We start from the raw sequence: 25,000 nt of genomic DNA, 5'->3' as shown, positions 1-25,000 counted from the left end.
TACTGTGTCCCGATTATTGCGGATACAGGCTTTACCATCCACCAGCTCAAAAACAACAAAGCGGCTGGTAAGGACGGTATCGCAGCAGAACTCATCAAGCTGGGCCCGGAAAAGTTGGTCACCTGTCTGCACCAGTTAGTAGTCAAGATCTGGGAAACCGAATAGCTACCGGAGGAGTGGAAGGAAGGGATAATCTGTCCCATTCACAAGAAAGGCGACAAGTTAACCTTCCTTTTGCATTACGTTGGCAGCAGCTCGTTGACCTAATGTACAGTTTGAGTCAAAAATGACCCCAATGCCAAGGGAGGGTTAATGTGTGAGAACTTTCCAGCGAACACCATTTTAAATGCCGCCTACAAAGTGCTATCGCAGATCATCTTCCGTCGTCTTTCACCTAAAGTAAATGAGTTCGTGGGAAGTTGTGCGGTGAATTGTGCTCTGATTTTATCAAAGGTTTTTGTCCTGGGAGATTTAGGGATTTTTCTTAGTTGGTTTTCTAGTAGTTTCTCTCGAGATTGTGCAGTTCTTGAAGAGTTTTTCGATATTTCTTTTAAGGTATTCTCCCGGGATTTTTCTCAGATGTTTTCAGGGGTTCTCCTTGAATTTCCTTATTATTTCTCGAAGGGATTACTCCCAGAACTTGTTTTACTTGTCTCAGGATTCCGAAGCTTCTTAGAGATTTCTCTAATAGGGGTTTCCGGAGTTTCTCGCAAGATTTCAACTGTATTCTTTTTGATATTTTGCCGAAAATTTCTTAACATGAATTTTGTAGATTATCCTAGGAGAAATTTAAAAAAAAAACTTGCGGTAGAGATTCTAGTGAGAGCTCTGGGAATTATTTCGACAAAATCTGTAAACAAAAATCCCGGAAGAATCACTGGCAGAAATCTTGTAAAATACTATGACTAAAATTTTAGAAGAAACTATAAAAGAAATCACGGGAAAACTCCACGAGGAATATCAGCAATAGTTTCTGCTAAAATCTCAAAAGGCAGTCAGGAATAAATCTAGGGTGAAAGTCCAGGATAAATTCAGAAAAAACTCTGAGAGGCATCCCAAGATAAACACCGGAAGAAATATTCTTAGTGAAGTCCTAGAGGAAGCTCCGGCTATATCACGGCTGAAACTCCTGTAGAAATCCAGGAAGAAACAATAGAAGAAAACTCACGGAAATTTCTCAAAGAAATAACAGAAACTTCGAAAAAAATGCCGGGAGGAACAAGCTCCTGCATAAAATTTGTGAAAAACTCTTTCATAAATCCTTGAAGAAGCTCTGCTAGATCTAGGATGGAGATCTCCTCTTGTTCCTCTAACACGATCAAAAGTCCTTCTTGGTTTCGAATAATCATTCGGAAAAAATTCGAACTATTCACGGAACCACAAGCTTTCAGTAAGATCCCTCAGCATTATGGCAAACAAACGCTGCAAATTTCCTTGAGTATTCCAGGTTTTTCCCTGGACACAGATGTTCCATTTTTTTTTCAATTTCTCCAGTTTCTACGAGGATTCCTTTAGGAGTTCCAACAGGAATTGCAATTTCTTAGGGAATTTATTTTGAGTTCCATTGAGAAGTGATCCTCTTTAAATTTCTCCAGTTCATTCTTCGAATTTTTCAGAATTGATTTCTTTGTGGAAATCCTCCAGAAATGTCTTCTGAAAATTATCCAGAAGTTCTGCCATTGAAACTTTCAGGATTTGCTACAGGAAAATGTCTTGGAATTCAATCTGAAAATCTTCCATCAGTTCTGAGAATACTCCATAAGTTCCATATGAAAATCTTACAGGAGTTTCTCATGATGATCTTTTAGAACTTTCTTTCTGGGCATTTTTCAAATGTTTGTGGAGGTGGAGGATTATCTAGAAGAAACTCTTGGAGAAATCACTAAAAGCAACTCCTAGATGAGTCCACAGAAGATGCAGCTCCCGGACGAATCCACAAACGGAGTTTCCTTTAACAATCTCACAGAAGAACGTCTTCTTCTTGGCGTAACGTTTCTTCTGATACAAAGCCTGCATCACAGCTGGGTTACGAACTGAGATCTTCCTCTGCCAATGACAATTTTCGGAAGTACATATATATCGAGTGTCAGGCATGAACATACTTTAGGCCCAAGAAAGTCAAATAAATTTCCAATTAAGAAATGTTCCAGGATCGACCGAGAATTGAACCCGTCACCCTCAGCAGAAGAACGTATGGGTTTCAATTCCAGCGAGTTCCAGCTGACTTCAAGGGAATACAAGAACCACCGCCAATCTGTCTCGCCCCAAACAAGTTCCATAAAAGAAAACAAACCTGGAAGATTTCGTTCAGATCCGAAGCTGCCGCAGCTGACACATTATATCCTGCTTGCAGTGGATTGCCACTTGCCAGCTGCCTGCTCACTCGCAGTAAACATTGAGAGTAAATAGCATCTTCAGCTTAAGCGTTTTGTAGATGACGGGATCCGTGCTCTTGAAAATGCAAATGTAAAATGTACATGAATGCGTTCCCATTTCACCTTCTAATTCGATTTGCTAATGACAATCTGTTCTTTAAATAATTGTATGAACTAACAAACCAACAATTCAAGCATAATTTTTGAAATCGACGTATCTAACTTTTTCGCTGATCTGAGTAAATCCATGGTCAATGTTGACGACCATTTCACTAAAATAGTTTTTTATAATAAGACTTTTCATAAGTTTTTTCGTGCTTAACATCACCAGGGATATAGCACGCACTAGGTAAGAAACAAAACCTACTCATTCCATATCATTTTCACAATGAATTTTGATAAAAATACACATACACCGGGTTGGTTAGAGATACGTCATGCCAGATACGTCGCTTTTGTATGGTGCCAGTTTGGTGCATCTGTTACTTTTGATTTTGGCTAGATGCGTCGTTTGGTTTTCTCATATATCAAAACGGTGTATCTATCAGTAAAGTTGTAAACATCAAAATAGTTAGATACGCCGTTTTGAACAATATACTTAGTTAAACAAATTAAGCAATAAATCATCAAACAGTGATGTGGGTTCTTCAATTTGCTTTATGAATCATGCATGCAGCAGTTAACCCGGATTTGTTTACATTCTCGAGTTACGTCGGATTGAAAAGTTATGCTTGAATTCTACATTGACTCAAGATCATCCTGATACATACTTCAAGGGTTTTCCAGATAGTAGATTCCGTGTTATCATATAGCGGTTATTACTTTTGCTATGTAAATTGGTTACAATATCTTAGCCAATAGTGGACGTCCAGATGTATTTAGATCTACATTTGGTTGAACTAGATTAGTTCATCGCTTTCCAGGGTAGATAATTTACATACACATCACATGAAACTACAATCTAGGAACACGATTGTCGACGATTGTATTGTATTTATAAGATTTAACGTAACCCTGGCAGTTATAAACTTTTTTTTCAGGTCAAGGTAATGATTGTGACAGAACGATGGAAGTTCTCGGTAGAAGAGAGTTTGAGCAAGCTATTCAAGGGTCCACGTCCACCGGCACTTTTCTTCATATTTTTTTAATAAACGTTTCCCAAAAAAAACTTCGAACTTCCGGCCGCAGCACTCCTGAAAAAACGCGAGTACCAACTAACGAAACAGGATACTTTTCGCCAAACATTCACTATTCTTCAAAATGCACTTTTCATCCACATTGTGGACATCACTGACACTTCGGCCAACCTTTTTCCGTCCTTCTCCCACTTACCTTGCGGATGTAGACATCGTGCAGCGGGTAGATTCCCTGGCACGACTTCTCGATATCCTTGGCGATCGAATCGGGCAGCAGCTTGTTGACGACCTCCTTCAGATCCGAGCTGGTCACATCACGGGTGATGATGGTGGTCATCTTCCGGCGGATTTCCTTGATCTGGGAGTGCTGGGCGTAGCAAGTCTTGCGCTGCGACACCGAATCCTTGATGGTGAAGCCGATGCAGAACACACGCAGCAGGTAGCCGTCGGTGGTCTTAACATCGACCGAGCACTCGATCAAGGTTTGCCATTTCTTGACCATGGACCTGGAAAGGAACAGAGGAATTCGATCAACAACTTCCCATCCGTATTGTTTACAAGAGGCGTCCCCCGTCTTCGAGGTTAGACAGGACATGGAAACACTACAGCAACAAAACAATGACGCCCGGCGATACTTACCTCAGTTTATCGGTGGTCAGGTCCATTCCGTGGAAGTTGCACAGCACGTTACGTCCATGGACATCTTCGGCAATCAACTTGAACTTACGGAAAGATCTCTCGGCGTCGGTGTCATTCTGCAAATCGGCCAGAGAAACCTCAAACACGCGGCCCTTCAGACCGTCCGAGGCAATCCTGGTGCCCTGGGTGCGGTTAACCAGGGTCTTTCCGACCTGCCGGTTCGAGAACATGTTCGGGGCCTTCACATCGTACCAATCCTTGCGGGTGAACGGATCCACAACCTTCTTTTTCGATCCTTTTTTGCCTCCTTTGGAGGTACCCTTATTTTTGCCGACCGCCATGATTACACTTCACGATCAAAAAGAACGGAAACACTCCACGTTTGACAGCTGGAAAACTGCGATATCCGCTGAACTGAAACTTAGTACAACGCAAACTTTTGACAAACTGTCAACATTTTAGCACACAAATCTAGTACTGCATTTCCTAATGTCAGTCGCGGCTGTCACCGTTCTGTCATTTCTGTTGTTTACCTTCTCCAAAGCGATCGTAATTTCGTAACAAATCGGCTTAGTGCCCTTATTTTTGTTTTAAAATGGTAAATACTTGTTGTTACAGCCCATTTAATCATTCTATCTAATCCCTACACTATCCATTTCAAGACCGGATCAATAATCCTTGCGGGCCTTGGGCTGGCCGCCCTTGGATTCGGCGGTCGGGCTTTGCTCCGGCAGATGCCGAACGCCGCTAGCAAGATGCAGGAAGCGATCCAGAGTTTACCGAAGTTTGATGCCGAATCGATGGCCAACTCCAAGTACTACCGCGGAGGGTTCGATCCGAAGATGAACAAACGGGAAGCGGCCCTCATCCTGGGGGTCAGTCCGTCGGCATCCAAGCTGAAGGTACGTGCGTGGGTGATGATTATTCGAGTCTCACAATAATTGCGTAATTCGCATCAGGATCATAACATTGACGCTAACAATATTTTACACAACTTTGTTGTGCTGATGTACACTGAAATAAATTTTGTTGTGGAAACTACCGATTCCATAGTAAAATTACTAACCGTACCTATGATTCTCAACCGACAACAATTTTCAGTTAATTCCACTAAAACACTGTCAACTTAACTAGCAGTGCAGTTAACATTACCAAAAATAGTCTTAATTTAACAAACAAGCATTGTATTTTTAACCATACTGTGTTGTAAAATCCGTGTCATGGAAAAAATAACAATGTTTTGTTGTTGAGACGACAATGCTTTTAGTTGAATTTACTACAATGCATAGTAATTTCAAGCATATTTCAGTTACCTTAACAGATTTTGTTGTCGGTTGAGAATCATAGGTACGGTTAGTAATTTCACTATGGAATCGGTAATTTCGACAACAAAATTTATTTCAGTGTACCATCACTTGCTAAAGTACATGTACACGGAACCGCCAAACTACCCAAAATTAAGTTCTTTTGACGCAATCCCATAGTTCGGCCCAATAAGCCAAATTTGAGTAAATCGATTAAACTCACACTAGGTAAATTGCCTTCACCTCCAGCAAAAACATTTACTCAAGAGTAGGTAAATTCAACCCAAGACCCCCCCTCATTCAACCCAAATTTTAGTAAACCTGCATTTACCCAAAATTGGCTTATTGGGCTCAAGGACCCCCGTTGGGTAGATGCATCTCTGTTTGTTTTTGACAACATCGGTGAGGGAAAGAGGGAAAACAACCTAATTTTGGGTAACTAGTTTATTCGATATACTCAGCTTTGAGTAAAATCGACCCAAAAATTAGGTAGTTTGATTTCTCCGTGTACACGGAGAAATCAAACTACCTAATTTTTGGGTCGATTTTACTCAAAGCTGAGTATATCGAATAAACTAGTTACCCAAAATTAGGTTGTTTTCCCTCTTTCCCTCACCGATGTTGTCAAAAACAAACAGAGATGCATCTACCCAACGGGGGTCCTTGAGCCCAATAAGCCAATTTTGGGTAAATGCAGGTTTACTAAAATTTGGGTTGAATGAGGGGGGGTCTTGGGTTGAATTTACCTACTCTTGAGTAAATGTTTTTGCTGGAGGTGAAGGCAATTTACCTAGTGTGAGTTTAATCGATTTACTCAAATTTGGCTTATTGGGCCGAACTATGGGATTGCGTCAAAAGAACTTAATTTTGGGTAGTTTGGCGGTTCCGTGTATGTACTTTAATTTTTGTCAGAGGAAGCAGGAAGCACCGTCTCGGAAAAATTTTGGCTGTCAGTATTTTCGCGTTCGTGATTTTCAACTCGATGTATATAAAAGTTTTAAATTTTTTAAACATAAGCCTATTGAAAGACGTTTGAAAAACTCGACACAACAAACAGCATCTAGCTAAAGTTTGTTACACAAAGGGAAGCGATTCGACATCAGTGAATTCAAACGGTAAGAAGAGGAGCCCGCAGGTAAACCATTTGGATTTGAAGAAGTTGAATGGATTACCTTCCACACGTTCTGCGGCGGATCGAAGTGAACAGCAAGCTGCCCGATTTCCGACGAGATGGAAAGCTCAATGCTGAAGTTCAGAGATCTCGATTCCCAGGAAGAAATTTTCTGATTGAGACCGGAATTCCCTGCTGAGACGACATGGCCAGTTGAGGACTTAAAATCTATTCTTGTGCAGGATCGGCAGCAAGTCATAAGAAAATATTCCAGTTTGGTAAGATCTAGCCATTTTGATTTAATAATTATTGTTTTCAGATCAATTCAGGTAAAATGCAAATTTCAATATCTCACTATATTTGTAAATATGCCAAATATCTGCTTTTTCGCCAAGGAAAGCACCCCATTAAACCCTATCCAATTTCCAACTCCAGATATCTATGAAGTGGGCCAAGTTCTTGGACATATTCTGAGTAGATATCTAATCAACATTTCCTTCCCATCCCCGCTGATCGTAAGGACCTGGCCAGGTGTCGAGAGTTCGTTAAATGAAAAGTTTGTCAAGTCCCAGGCAACTTTTCTGGTGCATTAAACGTCTCTATCGACAGCCACCCCAGGATGTGTACGGTCGGCTATGCTATGCTATGCTAGGAAGCAGGAAGCACCGTCTCGTCATCGTCGTCTACGTCTAGTACTAGTAGAAGAATTATGTTCTATGGACAGCTTTTAACTGAGAGCTTTCTCTACCAAAGACAACTTTGTTAATACTCGAATACTCGATGCCCAAGGAAGTCAAGGAAAATATCCTTTACGAAAAATTTCTGGACAGACAGGTAGCCTGCCTATTACCACAGACAAACAGACGTAACACTTCGAACATTTTTCGATTCAAATCATAGTCACGGAAACATTCGCCCAATGCTAAAATGACTAAGTTTGGCCGACCATCAACTAGATGGCGGTAGTGAGCAAACGTCAAACTCGAACAAAAACAATGTGAGCACCAGAGGTGGGTAGTTGGCCAACTATCAAATTTTGAAAAAGATCGTTAAATCGAAGTACGATGGGAATTATCAGAGTGTTACGTCTGTTTGTCTGTGCTAAAGACACTGTATTCTAAAGACACGAAATCTGATGATTGTTGCTGTTGATGATGATTGTCGCGTCATGACGATGATGCTGTCGAGGAATGCTTTTAAAGCGCGTTTGACAGGTCTCCTGCTCGATTGGAATAACATTGACAGCAAATTTGGAATTCCAATTGGAACATTTCGTGTCTTAGCATATAGTGTCTTTAGTCTGTGCTATTACAATAAGGCTTTACGGGGCATCATCAGAATCATCAATCATTGACCAATCCAAATTCCTATGTGGTAGTGGTTTGTGTTCAGATTTCCCGTGTTAATCTATCTGTAAGAACTTTGTATGTAAACATATTTTCACAGAGAAACAGACGTAATACTTAGAACAAACTTCATTAGAAAACATCGTCACGAAAACATAATCGCCCAATGCTAAATGTACTGTGCTTGGCCGGGCCGCCACTAGATGGCGGTACTGAGCAAATGTCAAACAGGAACAAAAACGATACCAGCGCAGCGAGTGGCCAATCGACCTACTACTGAATATTTGAATTATACATACTACCTTATTCTCAACTAATAATGCAGCTGCCTTTATGAAGCAAACGCTTTGGCAAGAAATCTCTCTTGAACTTTGACACAGCATTAATGTTAGTTGGGGTGCTTATATCCAATGAAGTATTTTAACTTTGCTTAGCGAAACGATTGTCGTAAAAATTGAAATGATTTATTTTCCTTTTCTCTTCAGATTAAAGACGCACACAAGAGGATTATGCTCCTGAACCATCCCGACAGAGGAGGATCGCCCTATTTGGCCGCCAAAATTAATGAAGCTAAAGATTTTATGGATAATTCCAAATAAACTGAATAATTTTGGTTTGCGATGCGTGAATATTTTTATTGTGTACATATTTTATTCATTTTTGTTATAGAAAATGTAAAATATACTAGGTTGCATTAAATTAAACAATGAAAACCTATTAATTTTGTTTCATTGCCGAAACCCATTAAGTAGCCGTTTAACCCTTTGGAGACGGATGATTCACATTAGCCCAGCCAAGAAAATTGACCATTAAAAAGGTGTTCTAGACCAGCGAAGTTGCATTCAGAGGGACGAAAATATCGTCTCCAAAGAGTTAAATAAAGGTAGTTTCAAATAATACGTCCCGAGATACGTCCTTCAGTATTCGAGATTTCTAGAAATCACTTCAACCCATATCCCCGTATGTTCATCCCGCATAATCACAAACTGTAAAAGCAACGTTTCTCATACTGTATATGACCATTAGCAATTGTCATTTAACCATTTCTCAGACTATCTGAGATAACAGTAAACTAACCATTCCATGTACAGATTTGCCTGTTTGACAAACGGTAATCCGCCAAATAACAGTATATGGAATAGGCGGTTAAGATAGGTTACCATAAAAAATCGCTCGTTTTCTCGAACAAATTTTTCGTAATACAGTAAAGGATATGGTCAATATATTATCCAGTTTTTCAGACAATTCACTGCATAACAAATGGTTATAGAACAGTTTAACAATAAATCTAGAAGAAAAACGAATACTGTATGCGTTACTATTGATTTATGGTCTTCCATTATATTTCAAGCTTATAATATATGGTTCGGCTACATTTAAACTGTTAAAAAATAAAAGCTTGTGTGCGTTCATTGGATATTTTCTTTATTAAACAAATCCAACGCCCTTATGCTGGGCTCGTTAATACCTACGGCTATTAATCGAACAACTGAAGATTACTGTGGTGAGAGTGCATTTTTAATTGCAAGGAACATTAAATTTCCGCCACCAGCAGGGCGAATCTTTCGCTGCTCTCTTTTGCGAGACTCCTCGCACAGTCAGGCCGGATCAGGTTCCTGGAATTGAATTGAAGTTTCGGCATCCTGCAAATCAATTAGTGTCCGATGAAATATAGCACAAAATCTAAATTTATAAGTCGTGCAAAACTTACCTTTGTTCTATCCAGACCGCTTCAAGCGCTTCAAACCATTTTCTGAGGCAAGTTTTTAGTTTGTTGCTCACACAACTCGCGGGCGAAAGATTTTGTTTTTTTTTCTTCTAAATGCAAACTGCAAAGTTCGATCGCTACAGATACTAATAAAAGCTACTATTTGACAAACTGTTAAATTCAAGTGGCATACAGTGAAATGCACATGTGTAAGTGTGTTGCGCAAATGAAATCGCAAACCGTTTGAGAAAAGGTTACACTGCATTGCCACCATGCCTCTTGAGTTTTCGGTACTATATTGTTCGATAATTTCTGCACAGTATGACAAATTGTTACAACTTGATATGGTCTTCATAGACCGTTCTTTATGGTCGGATGCTTTGAGTTTCATATTTTCAACAGAGAAACACCTGTTCGTGGTACAGTAACAGTAAGTGGTAAAGGAGACATACTGTGTGGAGATTAACACAAACAGTATTTTGTTATGCGGGATATAGGAAGAGGTTCGAATCTGCGCTGATTTGACAGAAGCGATCGCTCGCTTCACTGGTCGACCGCTAAATATTTAACCCTCGAGCGATCGCGTTGTTGTATTTTGTACAACACGATGAAAAAATCTCGCTTTTTGTACTCAGCATTAGCGTGGTGCTGACGCAGGTATTTAGTCAACCGCGCGAATTACGGAAGGTTAAGTCAGGGACAGACTGGTGGTATTCGTACCATGGTACAAGTTGTCAAGAAAATTATTCCAAGCCTATCTTGATTGGAGACAATAATCAGTATGAAACTCATTTCAAGATAATGTACCATGGTTCGTACACCACCAGTCTGTCCAAGGTTTTAATAAATATGGGGTGGGTGATTTTACGCATTGAATTTTGATCATCTATTTTAACAAAATCCCTATATGCAATCGCTAAAATACATTCTAGTACTGCGTGTACAAAAATACCGTTAGGGGGTTACAGTGCGTTATCTTCAAACGTTACACATGTTAAAATTCCGTGTTTTTATTGAAACTGTCAAAATTCGTAACGTCAACCGACTTTCGCATCTCGCCGTCCCAGTTGCATCCGAGCCGAGAAGCGAAAGTTATCCGCCCACGGTTTGTCTGGAAAAAAAATCCGCCGCCGCTCAAACATCACAAAAACATTCACGTAAAAATTTGAGCAAAATAACGATAACAGCTGTTGAGTGTTGAATTTGATATTCGCTAAATTTTTCATTGATCAAGGTAAGGGATTATTATTATTTTAATTAGGATTTGTTCGCGATACTGTGTCTAATACGATACAACTTTATCTCGCCGGTATTAAGTGTTCAATCTTCCAGCGTGGCACTTTTCGGGAGCAGATCGCCGATTTGGGTCACGTCATATAGTGCAAACACTCCTGCTCTAATCTTATCTCGCATGTCTTCCAGGGACTGAATACCGGCAGCATTTGGACAAGATGCGAAAACTACGGGGAGGACAGACCAAAGAAACGCGCAAGCAGAAGCAGGAACGCCGAGAGGAGAATCTAAAAATACAACAGCAGCTCAAAACGATTGTGCTTCCGATCTGCGGTGTCTTCCTAATGTGTATTGTGGTTTATGTTTTCCTTAAAACGCGTCCCCGGTTTGAGGAGCTGTAGGATGTTTTCGTGTTTATTTTTTCTTGAGCGATTTTTGCAATATTATTCTTTTTTTGTTCTACGCGATTTGTTGGAACACAATCGAAGGTACTATTTTTATGAGAGGGAAATATTTTCCATAATTTTATCGCGCATTATTAATCTTATGATCGACAAAGACGCATTGCAATTGTTTCAATCATCACACTCGTTCCGGCAGCGAGGAAAGTCCAGTGAGTGCAATGTAATGTACAAAGTTTACAAATCTATCTATATTATAAAACAGTAAAATTGGAATCAGAACGGTCTTTCTGCTTTGATACGAACCTCCCTGAATTTGTTTAAGTTAGCGACTTTCGACTTTTAAACGGCGTATTTTTAATGATCAATGCGCGGTACTTAAGTTTTACAATAGGTAGCTAGAGCGCGAATAGCCTAAGAAAGAATTCCGAGAAAAATCAATGTAGGAATCCCGGCAGGACTCTATAATGGAATGTCCGAAAATATTAAGGGAAGAATCCTGAGTGGAATTCCAGAAAATATCAGTTCATAACGAAACATCTGATTCCAACCATGTTGGTGCCCAGCAGAAACCCGCTTTCCTATCTATGGTACTTCGGCTTAAGAATGTACCATTGGAGAGCGTAGAATTCAAGGAAGAACACAACTGAATCTACGCTGCAGTTGAGGTAAATGGGTAGGATAGAAAATTTTTAGATAAAATTCTATAAAAACAAATGCAAAAAATATCGTCAGAAGGTATACCGACGTTGGAATCAATAGCAGAATAAATAACAGTAAAATTAGCTTACCGTTCGACTTTGAAGTAAATAACCAACCCAATAACATGTGGATTGCAGGTAGTGCACAAAGTTTCCAACACGTTACGTGAACTACTATGCAATTTCAAGAATAAGTTTCTCCCGGATAAGTATTCAGGAATTTATCAAATTCCATGCAGAGACTGCCCTGCCGTCTGCATAGATAGGCCAATTTAAAACCAGAGTTGGAGAACATAAGAACGCTGTCGATACAAACGCGAATCCAGCGTGGCAGTAATACTAACATCAACTGGGAAGAAGCGAAACAGCTCAAATGTGTCAATAAAACTTAACGTGTGAATGCATGGGAGTCCATGGTACGGAAACGCCATTGATGAACGAGGATGACCCTCCCATCGCATCGTGCCACTTTGACCTAGCAGACTTGACGACCCGGCTGACCAGTTGAAACGCTGGTTCGAGCACTTTGGGAACCTTTTTCAAATGTCGGCCACGCTATCAACACCTCAGCATGATCCGCCAAGAGTACGACGCATTCCCCGTGTCAACACCGAAGCTCCATCAGTGCAGAAGATAGAAACAGCCATCCGTCGTAGTATGAAATCGAACAGGGCCCCAGGGGTCGATCGCATATTAGCCGAGATGCTCAAAGCTGACCCCGTGGTATTCGCACAACTGCTGCATCGATTATTGAAGAGTGGAATCGTAGGAGCAGTTGACTATAGGGTAACAGTCGAATTTTGGACCCCTAGAGGACATTAGTTTGAATTCAAGCTAAAATCAAACAGATTTAGAAGGTGTTACACACAATGATGATGTTGGTATGACCGTAAAAGCCTTCACTGTCCGTCAAAAATACCCACAAGGTCATTTCTGGCTGAACATTTGATGAAAATAACTGATTTTTGAAGCATCAGTTTTCACTATTTTGGACACCCCAATTTATTTTGGACCCTCTTAAGTATACATTTTGGACACCCGGTGTTTAAATCCACTTTATTTTCGAAGAATCTGCCACTTGGATATGCTGGATCACATCCTAATTACTTGATTGACAAAGGCTGATTAGACGAACTTTGCGAATTTAATACGCTAGAATGATAACAGTTTTTGTTTACATCTGCAAGTTTCCCCAGAACCACTTTCTCTTTTCGTAAACATGCCGTGACACACGCACGGATGACGAGATTAACAAAAATCATTTCAAGGCAAATATTGATATTTCCAGTGAAGAAATAATTGGGTTCTTCAGGGGTACCCGGATTATTTTATAATCGGATTCTCCGCCCCAAAATTAGTCTAAATCCAAAATTTCATAATTTTTGGAGTCCAGGAACTATTTTTAAAATGCATTCAAAGTTTGTATGGAGAAATTTTTTTGTTCGGGTCGAACTGTCATTTTAGCGATTGAACTGTCATTCTATCCACGAAAGTTAAAACTGTTTTGTTAATTTGACCTTCAAAACAAAGGTATTGGAATCCAATAAATTGACGTAATATTCAGAAAAATGAGCTCTTTCGCTTAGGCTATAGAAAATAGCAATATTTTATTCATTAAACAACCCAATTGCTGCTCTTGCAGAACAATCTTATTAAGTGAATGATTCTAAAAATTGTCGTCATCCCTTCATTAAAGCTGTGAAAATTATGATAATACGACCCAGAGGGTCCAAAATATACGGGGGTCCAAATTATATTGGTTACCTGGTCACCACCCTGGTTACCAAGATGTTGTTTAGACTCAATCAACCATTGAACTACTGAAAAAATTGTTATTGTCGGGCCGCCACCAAACCGGACGTCGCGACGCGACCCAACTCGCGACGTTTTTAAAATCATGTCAAAAGATCCTAGGTCAAAAGGTCAAAAGTAGTACGCATCGTTCCAGTTGTTCTCAGCAACACTGCGCACTAGATGCGAAACAGTTGCGAAACTTGTAGACCAAGAAAATTGCAAATTTCGATTGAATGTATGTCTTGATTCCAACCGGATAGACAATATTAATAAACCAACCCTGTTACTGACCACACGTCTTTCTCTAAAGGTTGTGAGCCCAGTTGCGTTAGACCACTGAAGATAAAGGGAATCATTTCAAGGTTGAAAAAGTTGGAATTGTTCAATTTGCCGGAGAGGGATACGGCGTACGGAGATTCCGAGTAGAAACGGAGATGTCTGCCCACGGCATGAAGGAGATGCTCACAAAGGATGTACCCATGGATGAAGCGCAGTTGGCAGCGCTCCGCGAAAAGGTCAAAAAAGCAAAGGCGTGGCGTACATTGCTGATTCGCATCTGGGAGTTTGTGCGCAACAAGGATATTGCGAAGGAGATGTGTAATTCCCTGGCGAATGCGTTTACGAAGAAGGGCTTTGCAACGCAATCCTTCATTCGAAGATAACTGGCAACGATGAAGATGGTAGAAGGAACACCGTTGATGGACCATTTCCGCAGCTTTGGATCCGCCAGTTGAAAGGAGCTGTAGCTACTGCTTCGGAGTTGGATGCCGTAAGTCAGCTGTTCAATTCACTGCCGTCATCCTATGATGTCGTGACCTCCGCTATGGAGAGTCTTGGAGATGATCAGCTGAAGCTGGACACTCAAGGCACGATTATTGGCTGAAGAACAGAGGCGATCGGGAAGAGAGAGCGGTTCCTTTGTGGGTGGTGGTGTTTCGGACTTGGTTTCAGATGGATCAGGATCAGCGTTTGCAGCGAAGCCGATGAGAAGTAAGGAGAAGAACAAGTTTCAAGAAATGCTTCGTATACTGCTTTGTGGTCTTCGTGGCCGAGCGGTTAGCGGTGTCAGTCGCTTAGGTGTCTCGTAAGCCTCGGAGTGTGGGTTCGATTCCCGCTCCAGTCGGGGAAAACTTTTCGTCAAACGGAAAATTCTCCACTGGGCCACTGGGTGTAATGTGTTGTCCGTTGTCGAATGTTTGTAATGTTCAGTCTGTAGAGGCCGCAAGGTCGAAGACGGTGTAATTGTCTTTTTTTTATACGGCGAAGTGGGACACAAGAAAATCTCCTGTCCGAAGCTGAAGATTCGATATGGTAAGGCTCAAGTAGCAACCGTTCCTGTGGATAGAGAAATTGCGCTAGTTCTGTCTCAGGAAGAAAGAAAGGATAACAAGGCAGGATCGTTCATCGAATGGATCCTGGATTCGGGAGCAAGTCGGCATATGGCGTATAATGAAGACTATTTTCAAGATTAATGCGAGTTCGGCGATCCCTTGGTGACTGAAAGTGCGAAAGAAGGTGAGAAGCTAACTGCTACCAAAGAAGGGATGGTGAAAGGAAAGGTTGCCGTAAATGGGAGCGAACTTTCATTGTCTCTATGGGGAATGTGCTTTTCGTGAAGAATCTCAAGTTCAACCTGCTTTCGTTATGGCGTTTGCTGAAGGCTGGCGTGATGTGCTGGCGTGAGAAAAATCATAGATGTGGCAAAGCTACGTGGAAGTTTGTTTTATCTGAAAGAGATCCGTGTGACGAACAGCACGAGTATTACTCGAAGCAGGGAATCCAAGTGGAATCGACTGTTGGCTACACCTCTCAACACAACGGAGTGGCAGAAAGATTCAATCGAACGCTTGCGGAGAAGATGAGAGCGATTTTAAAGGCATCTGGCGCACCGAAATCGATGTGGGGAGAAGCAGTGATGAATGCAGTCTAGGGCCGATTCAAATATGACGTCCATCATTTTTCGGGAATTTTAGATGTTTGGTTATGCCCCGTAATTTTAGTGATGTTTGGTTATGCCCCGATTGATTACCGCTTGTGAAATCTGGAAAAACGGAAAATGTTCGTAGCGCGCGATGTAAAGTTTGACGAATCAAGTTTCCCATTCAAGACACCGCAGAAAGAGGAATTTGCGAAGTTAGTCATCCCATAAGTCATTCCCATCCGTGTTGAGATGTATTTGTGTAAGAAAAAATTCCTGAAGAAAAATCCAGAACAAATCCCTGGAGATATTTCTTAGTGTAACCCGGAAGGATTAATAAAATGAATCTAGGGGAAAATTGTTGAAGGAGTTCCTGGATAAAAATGCCAGAAGGAATCCACAACAGAAACCCTGGAGAAATCAACGAAAAAATTCCTGACTTAAAGGAGTACCGTGAGAAATCCCTGGAAAATTCAGGGCAAATCCGCAAATAAATCTCGGGAAGAATACAACGGGAAGAATGGTGGAAGGAGTCCCGGTAGAAATTTTAAAAGGAATTCCAGAAAGAATTAATGAAGGAAGCCCGGAAGAACTTCCTGAGTTATTCCAGGAGAAACTTCAGGAAGAATCCGTGGAAGAAGTAAAACTGCTCGGAAAAAAATTGCTCAAGGAACCACGGGAGGAATTGATGAAGGAACTTGTAACGGAATTCCAGAAAAAAAAAAACATCTCAGAGGAACCCTGGACAGAATGTTGGTATTTTTTTTTACCTCAGTACCAACTGATCGAAGAATTACCGGACTAAGTTTGGTCAGATAAATATATTTACAGAAACATTAACAACATTTTATCTGTTTGTTTAGTTGCAGCATCTAGTGAAAAAAAAATCTAATCAGATCATAGAAGATTCACATCCGTATGAAAAACTTCGTCGAAAACACCAAAATAAAATGTTAAGACAGGTTAATACTGGCGTTCAATTTGAACAAGTCGAATCTACATAGGAGTCATAGCAAACTTATGAGCTGTTCAAATCGAACGCCAGAATAGGCAGATTTTCTTTATTGTTAATTGAAAAAGGTTCTGTAATGTGTAGAGTAGAAGAATTTTATTTAAACATTCATCCATGTTGTAGAAGAAGACATAAACTATTGATCCATCAACATTAATAGACTAAGTCGTAGTTTGGCAACTGTACGTTTTTGATTGTATTTTCCACAATTTAATGTGATTAGTTTCCAACCATAGTAAAAATAGGCATGACATTCAGAGTTTTTTTTTCACTCCAGCTTTCTTGTACGAGAGCTCATATGGCAGAAAGTGTAAAGTGTAACTGTAACCTGCTGCTTTCGTCGTAGTTATGTTGCTTCTTTCGCGATATTTGAACGATTGTTAAACGCTAATGAACCCTTATAGCCATACACAATGCTTTGCTTAGCAGTGTACTTGTTTATGGCTAAAGTATTCGTTATCATTTTACGAATATTTAAAAGCAGTTTTTTTTCGTTAAGTAAAAAATGACCATGAAAATGTATTCACCGTACATATTTCTTATGTGGAATATATTTCCACAGCAAAAAGGTGAGTTTTTCACGAAAAAACTGTGAAGGTAATTTTAATGACGAATGTTCAGCGTTAAGCGTTAGGGGTTCAGTTCCAATCTAGTTTTTTTCCAGCGATTTAGGCAATAAGTTGTAATAAGTTTATTTCACAATTATGCCCTTATGATTCGCGTCTGTTTGTCCATGTTATATGTGATTGATTATTGATATTTATCCTTTCGAGTACACTCATTTTAGATATTTTTATTCATGTTTTTAAAGGCCAATACATATTGTTTTTCCGATCCAATGAACAATACAGACGTTTACATCCACATGAATCACAATCTAGAGTAAGCTGAGATAACGATTGACGACGGAGATGGGGAAAGTAAAAAAATCAATTCACCATGCCTATCTAAGCCCTGAAAATTGTTCGCTTTGTCTTACTTACTAAACGACGGCACATTGACTGTACGAGACGAAATTTCAAAATTCACCCATTCAAATCTTCAAGCTGAATACCATGTTAAGGAACTGCTCGTAGTGAATCGTTATCACTCCGTCCTGATCCGTGTCATACTGCCGGAACGCTGACGTCAACGTGTACAAAATTACGCAGCATTGAATGAAATCGTCAAACAGAATCGTGCCATTTCCGTATCGATCAAACTTCCTGATCAGCGTGTCGTATATGCCATCCGAAAGACGATACCCGAAGGCCGTTAGCGCTTGCTTCAGTTCGTTCTTGTCGATGTTACCCGAGCCGTCCGTGTCGAACGAGCGGAAACAGTTCTGCCAATCCGTCACGTACTTCCAGAGGGCGCCAAAGTCCTGAAAACTAACGCTGCCACGGTTCTGTCGGTCGAACATCCCGATCATTAGCCGGACCGTTTCCGGATTGAAGGGATTCCACGTTCCGTTGGATAGCGCCTGTTGAAGTTCATCGGCCGAAATGTATCCACTTCGGTCGCGATCTACCTTTTGGAAAATGTTCCACAGGAATTGCTGATCTGGCATGCCCGACATGTTGTTGGTTTTTATTTCTGAAGGAATGCCAAATTGATTAGTGTTATTCTAAAGATTTGCGACATTGGTACTTACGATTAACAGACAATGAATAAAACTTGCGAAATTACAAAACTACCAGGAAGGAAATTCCACCACAAACTTTCTCGATTGACGTTATGATTCATCTGATCCGAGCAGTGACGACGACGACGCTGACAGCAGGTGTCTTGTATTTTTATTTACGTTATCATGTTTAGAATATGTAACACTCGCACACTAACGGCCTTCACAGTCAGTCAGATTCGATGCGAATAAAAGTCAGGCCAGTCTGATGAGAACGGCACATCCAGAATTGGATTTTCCCTAATCTGAAATTCTCATCAAAAGCGCAACTATCGTCAAAACATTTTTCTCGTGTTCGACACATCACGATCCATCTTTATATCTTGAAGCGGACTTCGTACTAGGTGGTCCTACTGAGAAAGTTAAATGTTATTTTTTTCCACCACTATGATTTTTTTTCTCAATGTGCAATGCGTTATTCGTTACTGCGTTAGCATTTAACACGCGCGTTATCAACACATTTGGGTACGTTCACAGATGTTTGTGTTTACGTGCGGCTCATCGCACAGCTTCTCCCCCAGGCAGCACGCAAGCACCATCTCACCAGCGGAGAATCAAGACCAGCATCCGAACTACATGTGGTGATAAGAGTGATACTTGAACCGAAGTCTCGGACAATTTGATCCACAATGACGACGCTGGAGGCCGCACCCCAGTCTGCGGCAGATTATGTCTACTGGTCTTCGTTGATCGTAAGTATCCCTTTTGTAACAAATAACGACCCATGTTATCTAACAAATCAAAACTTTCAGTCCGGTGGAGTCGCCGGGTTGGTTGTAGATGTCGTACTCTTCCCAATAGACACGATCAAAACGCGCCTTCAAAGCGAACGAGGCTTCATCCGGTCCGGTGGATTCCGGGGCATCTACAAGGGATTGGCACCGGCGGCCGCTGGAAGTGCCCCGACTGCAGCTCTGTTCTTCTGCACGTACGATGGACTGAAGTCGCATCTGGGTTCCCTGGCAAGCAAATCTCAGCAGCCCTACGTGCACATGGCATCGGCGGCCTGTGCCGAAATCGTGGCATGTCTGATTCGGGTTCCGGTGGAGATTGCCAAACAACGAAGGCAGGCCCTGCCCATCAAGTACAACACGTCTTCCATGCAGATATTGTATCACGCGCTGAAAACAGAGGGCATTCGTCGGGGATTATACCGTGGCTTCGGCACAACGATCATGCGAGAAGTTCCATTCTCCTTTATTCAGTTCCCACTGTGGGAGTATTTCAAACTGAATTGGACTTCAGTAACGGGTACAGCCCTGACACCGGTGTCGGTTGCCATCTGCGGTGCGGTTGCTGGTGGTATTGCGGCTGGACTCACGACTCCACTGGATGTCGTTAAGACCCGAATAATGTTGGCCGATCGGGCTGAAGCGAGCGGAACCAACGCATTTAGGATTCTGTGCGGGATTTACCGGGAACGCGGAGTTCGAGGGTAAGTTTTTTTATTCTTATTATAATTGGTTTGATGTCACACGTTCCGCGTGTATTATAACTGGAATAATGCAGAGCAATAGTTCACTCCTGATCCATATGATAACTATTAACGGTTGTCCGACATTTCGCGGTGTGTACCATTTCGCATGACATTTCGCGGTTTACCGTTTTGCGGTTTTCCTTTCGGTGGAGTGTTTTTGTTTTTCAAAATTTTTTTTATTTTTGAAGCTTTCTTAGAGAAAACTCGTACGTTATTTACCAGCACTTTTCATATTTGCCCTTTACACAAATGGATACACAAACAAGGCCGCAGAAGGGTTAATTTAATTTATCAAAATTTGATATTTGATTTAATATTCACGGTTTTCCGTAATTTCCCGGAAAACCATTTCTCGAAATGCCGAATTTAATGTAAATTCATTTCCCAGAATACATTGTATCTCGAAAAATACCTTACAGTTTTCAATCTATCGTGTGACAATAGCATAATGATAGATAACTATATCCAATCCATATAAGTATGTAGTACATATTTGGCTGAATTTTAAATTTAAAAAACATTTTGGATTTTTCCCATGTAAGGGGTTCTTTTTTGCAAATAGTATATTCCTCCTTCTTATTAAGTAGGCTGTTCTTTCGAGCTATCTTTTCGGAACAATTGGTCAAAGAGACGAACCAGCCAAGGGCTGAAAGTCTCTTAAATAGAGACAAATCAATCAACAATTGGTGGCACAAATAAATCTAATAATATTGTTCTATCGGGTATTTTCCCTTCTTTTAAACATAGGCTGTTCTTTCTAGTTATACTGGTCAAAGAGTTGTTGGCATTAGGCTACTAATATTTTCATGGTACATATATTGCCCGTCTTTAACACATAGGCCTTTCTTTCAAATTACAGTTAATAAAAGTTGATTGACATAAGTCAAGCTGTTAAATCATCGAATAATTTACTTTCCTTCAAACACAGCATGGAGAAAAATCGGTGTAGTTTGAAACAACTAACACTTTTGTTGAATTTCAAACTAAATAACTAGTTGCTTTGAACTGATTTTTTTGGCAATAAACTAAAAAAATGTCGTTTGAAACAAATGGGTGAGTTGGTTGGTTCTTACCTTCGGAAACTCTTTTATTGGTAAATATTGTTTGGAAACAGCAGCTAACAGGAGACCCCTAGCTAACAGCTTAAGCCTTGCTTTTCTATTTGACTGTAATCAACTTCAGCTAGAGTCAAAGTACAATACGGGAAGCGTGAGCGATTGCCTTCAATCAACGATATGGCCCAGATATTTGATTTGATGTTGAAGAATACCGCATTTCTCTTCACAAAGACGAACCCCACACTGCTCTAATCGCTTGAAAAGTGCTTGAAGACGCTGATGTTGCTCTTCTATGGCTTCGATGAATACAATGGTTCGTCCAGGAAAGATTCGAGGTCTGCTATAATTTCGTTCATCAACTGTTGAAAAGCTCCAGGGGCTAACTTTACACCTGTTGCCAATTTGTTGAAACTAAGGAGTCAACGGTGAGTGTTTATGGTAAAGCGTTCTTTGGAATCATCGTCGATTTCAACTTGAAGACATGCGTCTGACAAGTCTATGGTGCTGAAGAACTTGCATCCGTTCAGCTTGGTGAAGATGTCGTCCAAAACTGGCAATGGGTACGAAGCACTAATTCGGGTCTGTGTCATTTGGCATAAAGTCATTTGGCATAAGGCCGTTTGGCATAAGGTCACTTGGCATAAAGACATTTGGCATAACGGTCATTTGGCATAATGGACACTTGGCATAATAAAGAAGGGTGCATTTCGATTATGCCAAATGTCCATTATGCCAAATGACCGTTATGCCAAATGACTTTATGCCAAGTGACCTTATGCCAAACGACCTTATGCCAAATGACTTTATGCCAAATGTCCCGCTCCCCACTAATTCGTACCTTTTCATTCGGTTTCCTCATGGACTACCTAGTCTTTAAAGACAATCATGTTTCAATTATTTGCTACATTTTGTGAACATCCTCATTTAAATTTTTGTTATGCTTCCATTGTCATTTTAAATATTTTTTTGCCAAGTACAAAATCTTTTGACACCGATTTTCTCCGAGTTTTTTAGAAAAAAAAATGAGTTGTTCTCCAATACATTCAACATTTTTGCCTTCAGTACCTACTCCGTGGGTACTGTCAAATATGTTCCAAAAACCTACAATTTCTTTTGAAAAGCTGTGTTTATCTAATATTGCCGTAAAATATCAGAGATTCTATAGGATAATCTTCCGGGGATTCGATTAATGCTTCCAGAAAGTAACAATTTTTCGGTAAATTTTCAAACATTTCTTCACACATTCCTTTCAAGATTATTCTGAGGATTCTGCCGTTGTACTCAGAAAATCTGTTAAAAATTTCTTAGAGGATCCCATCAGAGTCTTTCAGGAGTAGCTTTTTATGGAATATTCGCTATAATTTCCTGTGTTACTCACTCACTCTTCAGATTTTTATTTGAATTTTGCCTGCTTCAAAACTCTGTACAGAAGGAATAGGTACAATTTCGCTGTGAATTCTGTCAGGCATTTTTCAAGATTTTTTTCCCTTGACTTCTACCAAAGGGATCAAATTTAAGGGATCTGGTAGAAAAGATAAAGAGGTTTTATGCCTTTTTGAGAACGATTTCATAAAGAAAGTCACTCAAAGGGGCTTTTAACTTTTTCTAAATTTTCGTTACAAAATAAATAAATAAGGGATCTGGTAGAAATTATATAGTCACCATAATGTCACCAGAATTCCTCCAGGAACTAACATAAAAATCTTGTTGCCGGAAGTAACGTCTGCAGCAGGTTTACCGGGTTCTCTAGGAATTCCGAGAGGGCATTCATGAACTTCTTTGTTTTGTTTGTTTGTTTTTTTATTAACGACCCTTTAATCAAACATGATCATTCGGGTCGGAATACGAATTCAATACATATAGCAAAAAAACACAATTACAAATCACACATTATTTACTATTGGATTTGGAGTCTCGTCTACGCATTCCTCTATCAATGCTGTTTTGCACCCAGGCAAGCCATGCATCCATGTCGTTGCGGTCGGGCTCGGGCTCCGACTCATCATCCTTCCAATCGGTACTCATATCAACATCTGGGATGCGCTCTCCGTCTCCCTGCTTCACTTTACGAAAAAAGTTCCCATCCTGCTTTTTTCTCGGCGGCGACTCTGTTGTTTGTCCAATCATTTGCACACACGCGGGCTGCTGTACGCATTGTTGCTGATCTTTCTGCTTCCTCCTCTTTTTTCCACCGCCGGTAGTTGCGACGTCGTCGATCGATGGCTTGTTCTTCGGGTTCTCGTCCACTGCACTGGAGCTTGAACAGATGTTCGGCTCGTTCAATTCGGTCACTAGATTGCGTGTCGGTCTATCATCGCCCGCGAGGTCGTTGGATGTTGATTGATTGTTGCGTTTGACTTGGAGTGTTTTTTTGTGTTGCACACAGGTACTACCGGGATGTAGTGGTTGGGTGCAATGCTTACATGAGGCTGGTTGATTTCGGTAGGTAACCAAAGTTTCTTCACCTCGAATCGTAACAAACGATCGTATGTGGCTACGAAGTGTCATCGTTACTATGCGTACCCCAGAAGAAACATCTTGGTAGGGAAATGAGGGACCCCAACTCAATTCTTTCACACTGTGAACTTCGCCGAAATGACGAAGAAAACCAGCTACATCTTCGTTGCTCACACTCTCGGAGAGGTCGTGAACTTTGACCTCAGTACAACCACTGTCAATCGTTAATCGTATTCGATGTTTGCTGCCTTGCACTTCCAGCTCGTGTCGTCCGTCGTGTTCTTCTACTATTTTTTCAGCCATCGCTTGGTACTCTTTTTAACTATGTTTGCAGTAGAAATCAAAAGACGATTGTTTTGACCATCGTTCAATGCAAGGAGACAATCATAATACAAATAAACAGCTGAGATATTAACGAAAAAGAGGGAAACCAAAGAGAGCCTCTCTTCTGCAGATAGGACCGTTAGACATGTTTGGCCTGAAATAATAGAATCTCATCATTTTATCGATCGGGTGGAGCCTAATAACCTTTTCCACGAACGTCGCATCGGTTTGCTGTCTTCGGAGGTCTGATTCCTAATAAAGTTTTCTACAGAAATTATTTGTCGACTTATTTTTTGAGATCTAAAGGTGACTCCTAGAGATTTTTCTTTGCAGGAGTTAAATTTCCCCATAGTAAATCGTATGAAAAACTAAGAATGGCGGGCGCTAAAATATAGTTTTTCCGATCGATCTGAAATTTTGCACAGTTGATGTGGGACCAAAGTGGAACTCAAAAAGTATACAGGACCTTGAGTTTTTCCATTTTTTTATTTTCCTATATAAACCGTGTACCAGGCTAATAGTCAGCCGGCAACTCTGTTCATGTTGCTATCATTCTATTCAAGACTTGCTTGTAACTAATGCAGTACAGACAGACACCTTTTTTCCCGGTGTCTTTTACGATTTCCCGTGTTTTTCCCGGTGATTCCGAATTCCCGGGTTTTTCCCGGTTTTCCCGGATGAATGGACACCCTCCATTCACAATATGGTTGAATGAATACACCTCGCGAAATAAAAATCTGCACCAAATGCAATTATGGAAAGAAATTTCCAGCGCTTCAATAACCTGCAGCGAATAAAATTAGTACCTACAAATAACAATAACAATAAAAAATACATAACATTTCACTCAACGCTGATTTGAAAAAAAAAATTCGATTTCGATAGAAAAATCCTCATCATTTAGAAAATCTATATTCAAACAATTAGAATCATTATGGCTAAGTTGTATGCGGAACAAATAACTGACAAAATCTTTTCTACATTACAGGATCTTCGCTGGATTCGTACCTCGAGTTCTGTGGATAACGCTAGGCGGAGCAATATTCTTCGGATTTTATGACCTCACTTCGCGGATATTGAGTTCGGATGACACCAAGTGAAAAAGTGTAGATTTTTTGTATGTAACATGTAGTTTGAACTTAGTTAAAGCATAGCTTATTTTTCACTATTATCACAGAGAACAGACATCCAAGTCCAGTTCCGAAACTGTGTAAGGAATTTAACGGTCATTTGAAATCGGCAACACAAGTGGCAATAGCGTGGCGCTGCAATCGGTTAATTTCTCATATTAATTTAATTCACCACTTGAAGTGTTTCAATTCACCACTGACTGTGGCAATTTG

The 25,000-nt window shown here is 40.5% G+C and overlaps 5 protein-coding genes across 5 annotated transcripts; 3 read left to right on the top strand and 2 right to left on the bottom strand.

The window, feature by feature from the left end:
- Positions 1-3,705: 3,705 nt before the first annotated feature.
- LOC109398833 (small ribosomal subunit protein eS1) lies at positions 3,706-4,566 on the bottom strand (the record flags this gene model as incomplete). Its single annotated transcript, XM_019671266.3, is given in 2 exon segments — positions 3,706-4,017; positions 4,151-4,566. Coding segments are annotated over 2 exon segments (653 nt in total), but the record flags the coding sequence as incomplete, so codon positions are not given.
- A 55-nt stretch (positions 4,567-4,621) lies between these two features.
- LOC109398834 (mitochondrial import inner membrane translocase subunit TIM14) lies at positions 4,622-8,628 on the top strand. The gene is made up of 3 exons (XM_029862952.2): positions 4,622-4,748; positions 4,813-5,052; positions 8,397-8,628. Exons 1-3 carry the CDS (start codon positions 4,746-4,748, stop codon positions 8,508-8,510), a joined length of 357 nt encoding a protein of 118 aa, XP_029718812.2. The 5' UTR covers positions 4,622-4,745; the 3' UTR covers positions 8,511-8,628.
- Positions 8,629-10,674: 2,046 nt separating this feature from the next.
- On the top strand, positions 10,675-11,529 carry LOC109398894 (single-pass membrane and coiled-coil domain-containing protein 4 homolog). Its single transcript, XM_062860642.1, has 2 exons — positions 10,675-10,853; positions 11,042-11,529. The coding sequence occupies exon 2, from the start codon at positions 11,071-11,073 to the stop codon at positions 11,251-11,253; it is 183 nt and encodes a 60-aa protein (XP_062716626.1). The 5' UTR covers positions 10,675-10,853; positions 11,042-11,070; the 3' UTR covers positions 11,254-11,529.
- A 5,230-nt stretch (positions 11,530-16,759) lies between these two features.
- Positions 16,760-18,469, bottom strand: LOC109398869 (programmed cell death protein 6). The gene is made up of 2 exons (XM_019671314.3): positions 18,312-18,469; positions 16,760-18,253 (listed from the first exon to the last, which is right to left on the bottom strand). The coding sequence occupies exon 2, from the start codon at positions 18,234-18,236 to the stop codon at positions 17,712-17,714; it is 525 nt and encodes a 174-aa protein (XP_019526859.1). The 5' UTR covers positions 18,237-18,253; positions 18,312-18,469; the 3' UTR covers positions 16,760-17,711.
- A 362-nt stretch (positions 18,470-18,831) lies between these two features.
- LOC109429182 (S-adenosylmethionine mitochondrial carrier protein homolog) lies at positions 18,832-24,944 on the top strand. Its single transcript, XM_019705065.3, has 3 exons — positions 18,832-19,033; positions 19,094-19,776; positions 24,646-24,944. The coding sequence occupies exons 1-3, from the start codon at positions 18,971-18,973 to the stop codon at positions 24,755-24,757; spliced, it is 858 nt and encodes a 285-aa protein (XP_019560610.3). The 5' UTR covers positions 18,832-18,970; the 3' UTR covers positions 24,758-24,944.
- Positions 24,945-25,000: the final 56 nt, after the last annotated feature.

Source organism: Aedes albopictus, chromosome 3, assembly GCF_035046485.1.
Source record: "Aedes albopictus strain Foshan chromosome 3, AalbF5, whole genome shotgun sequence".
Taxonomy (NCBI): domain Eukaryota; kingdom Metazoa; phylum Arthropoda; class Insecta; order Diptera; family Culicidae; genus Aedes; species Aedes albopictus.
This window is presented reverse-complemented; position numbering and strand designations above follow the sequence as displayed.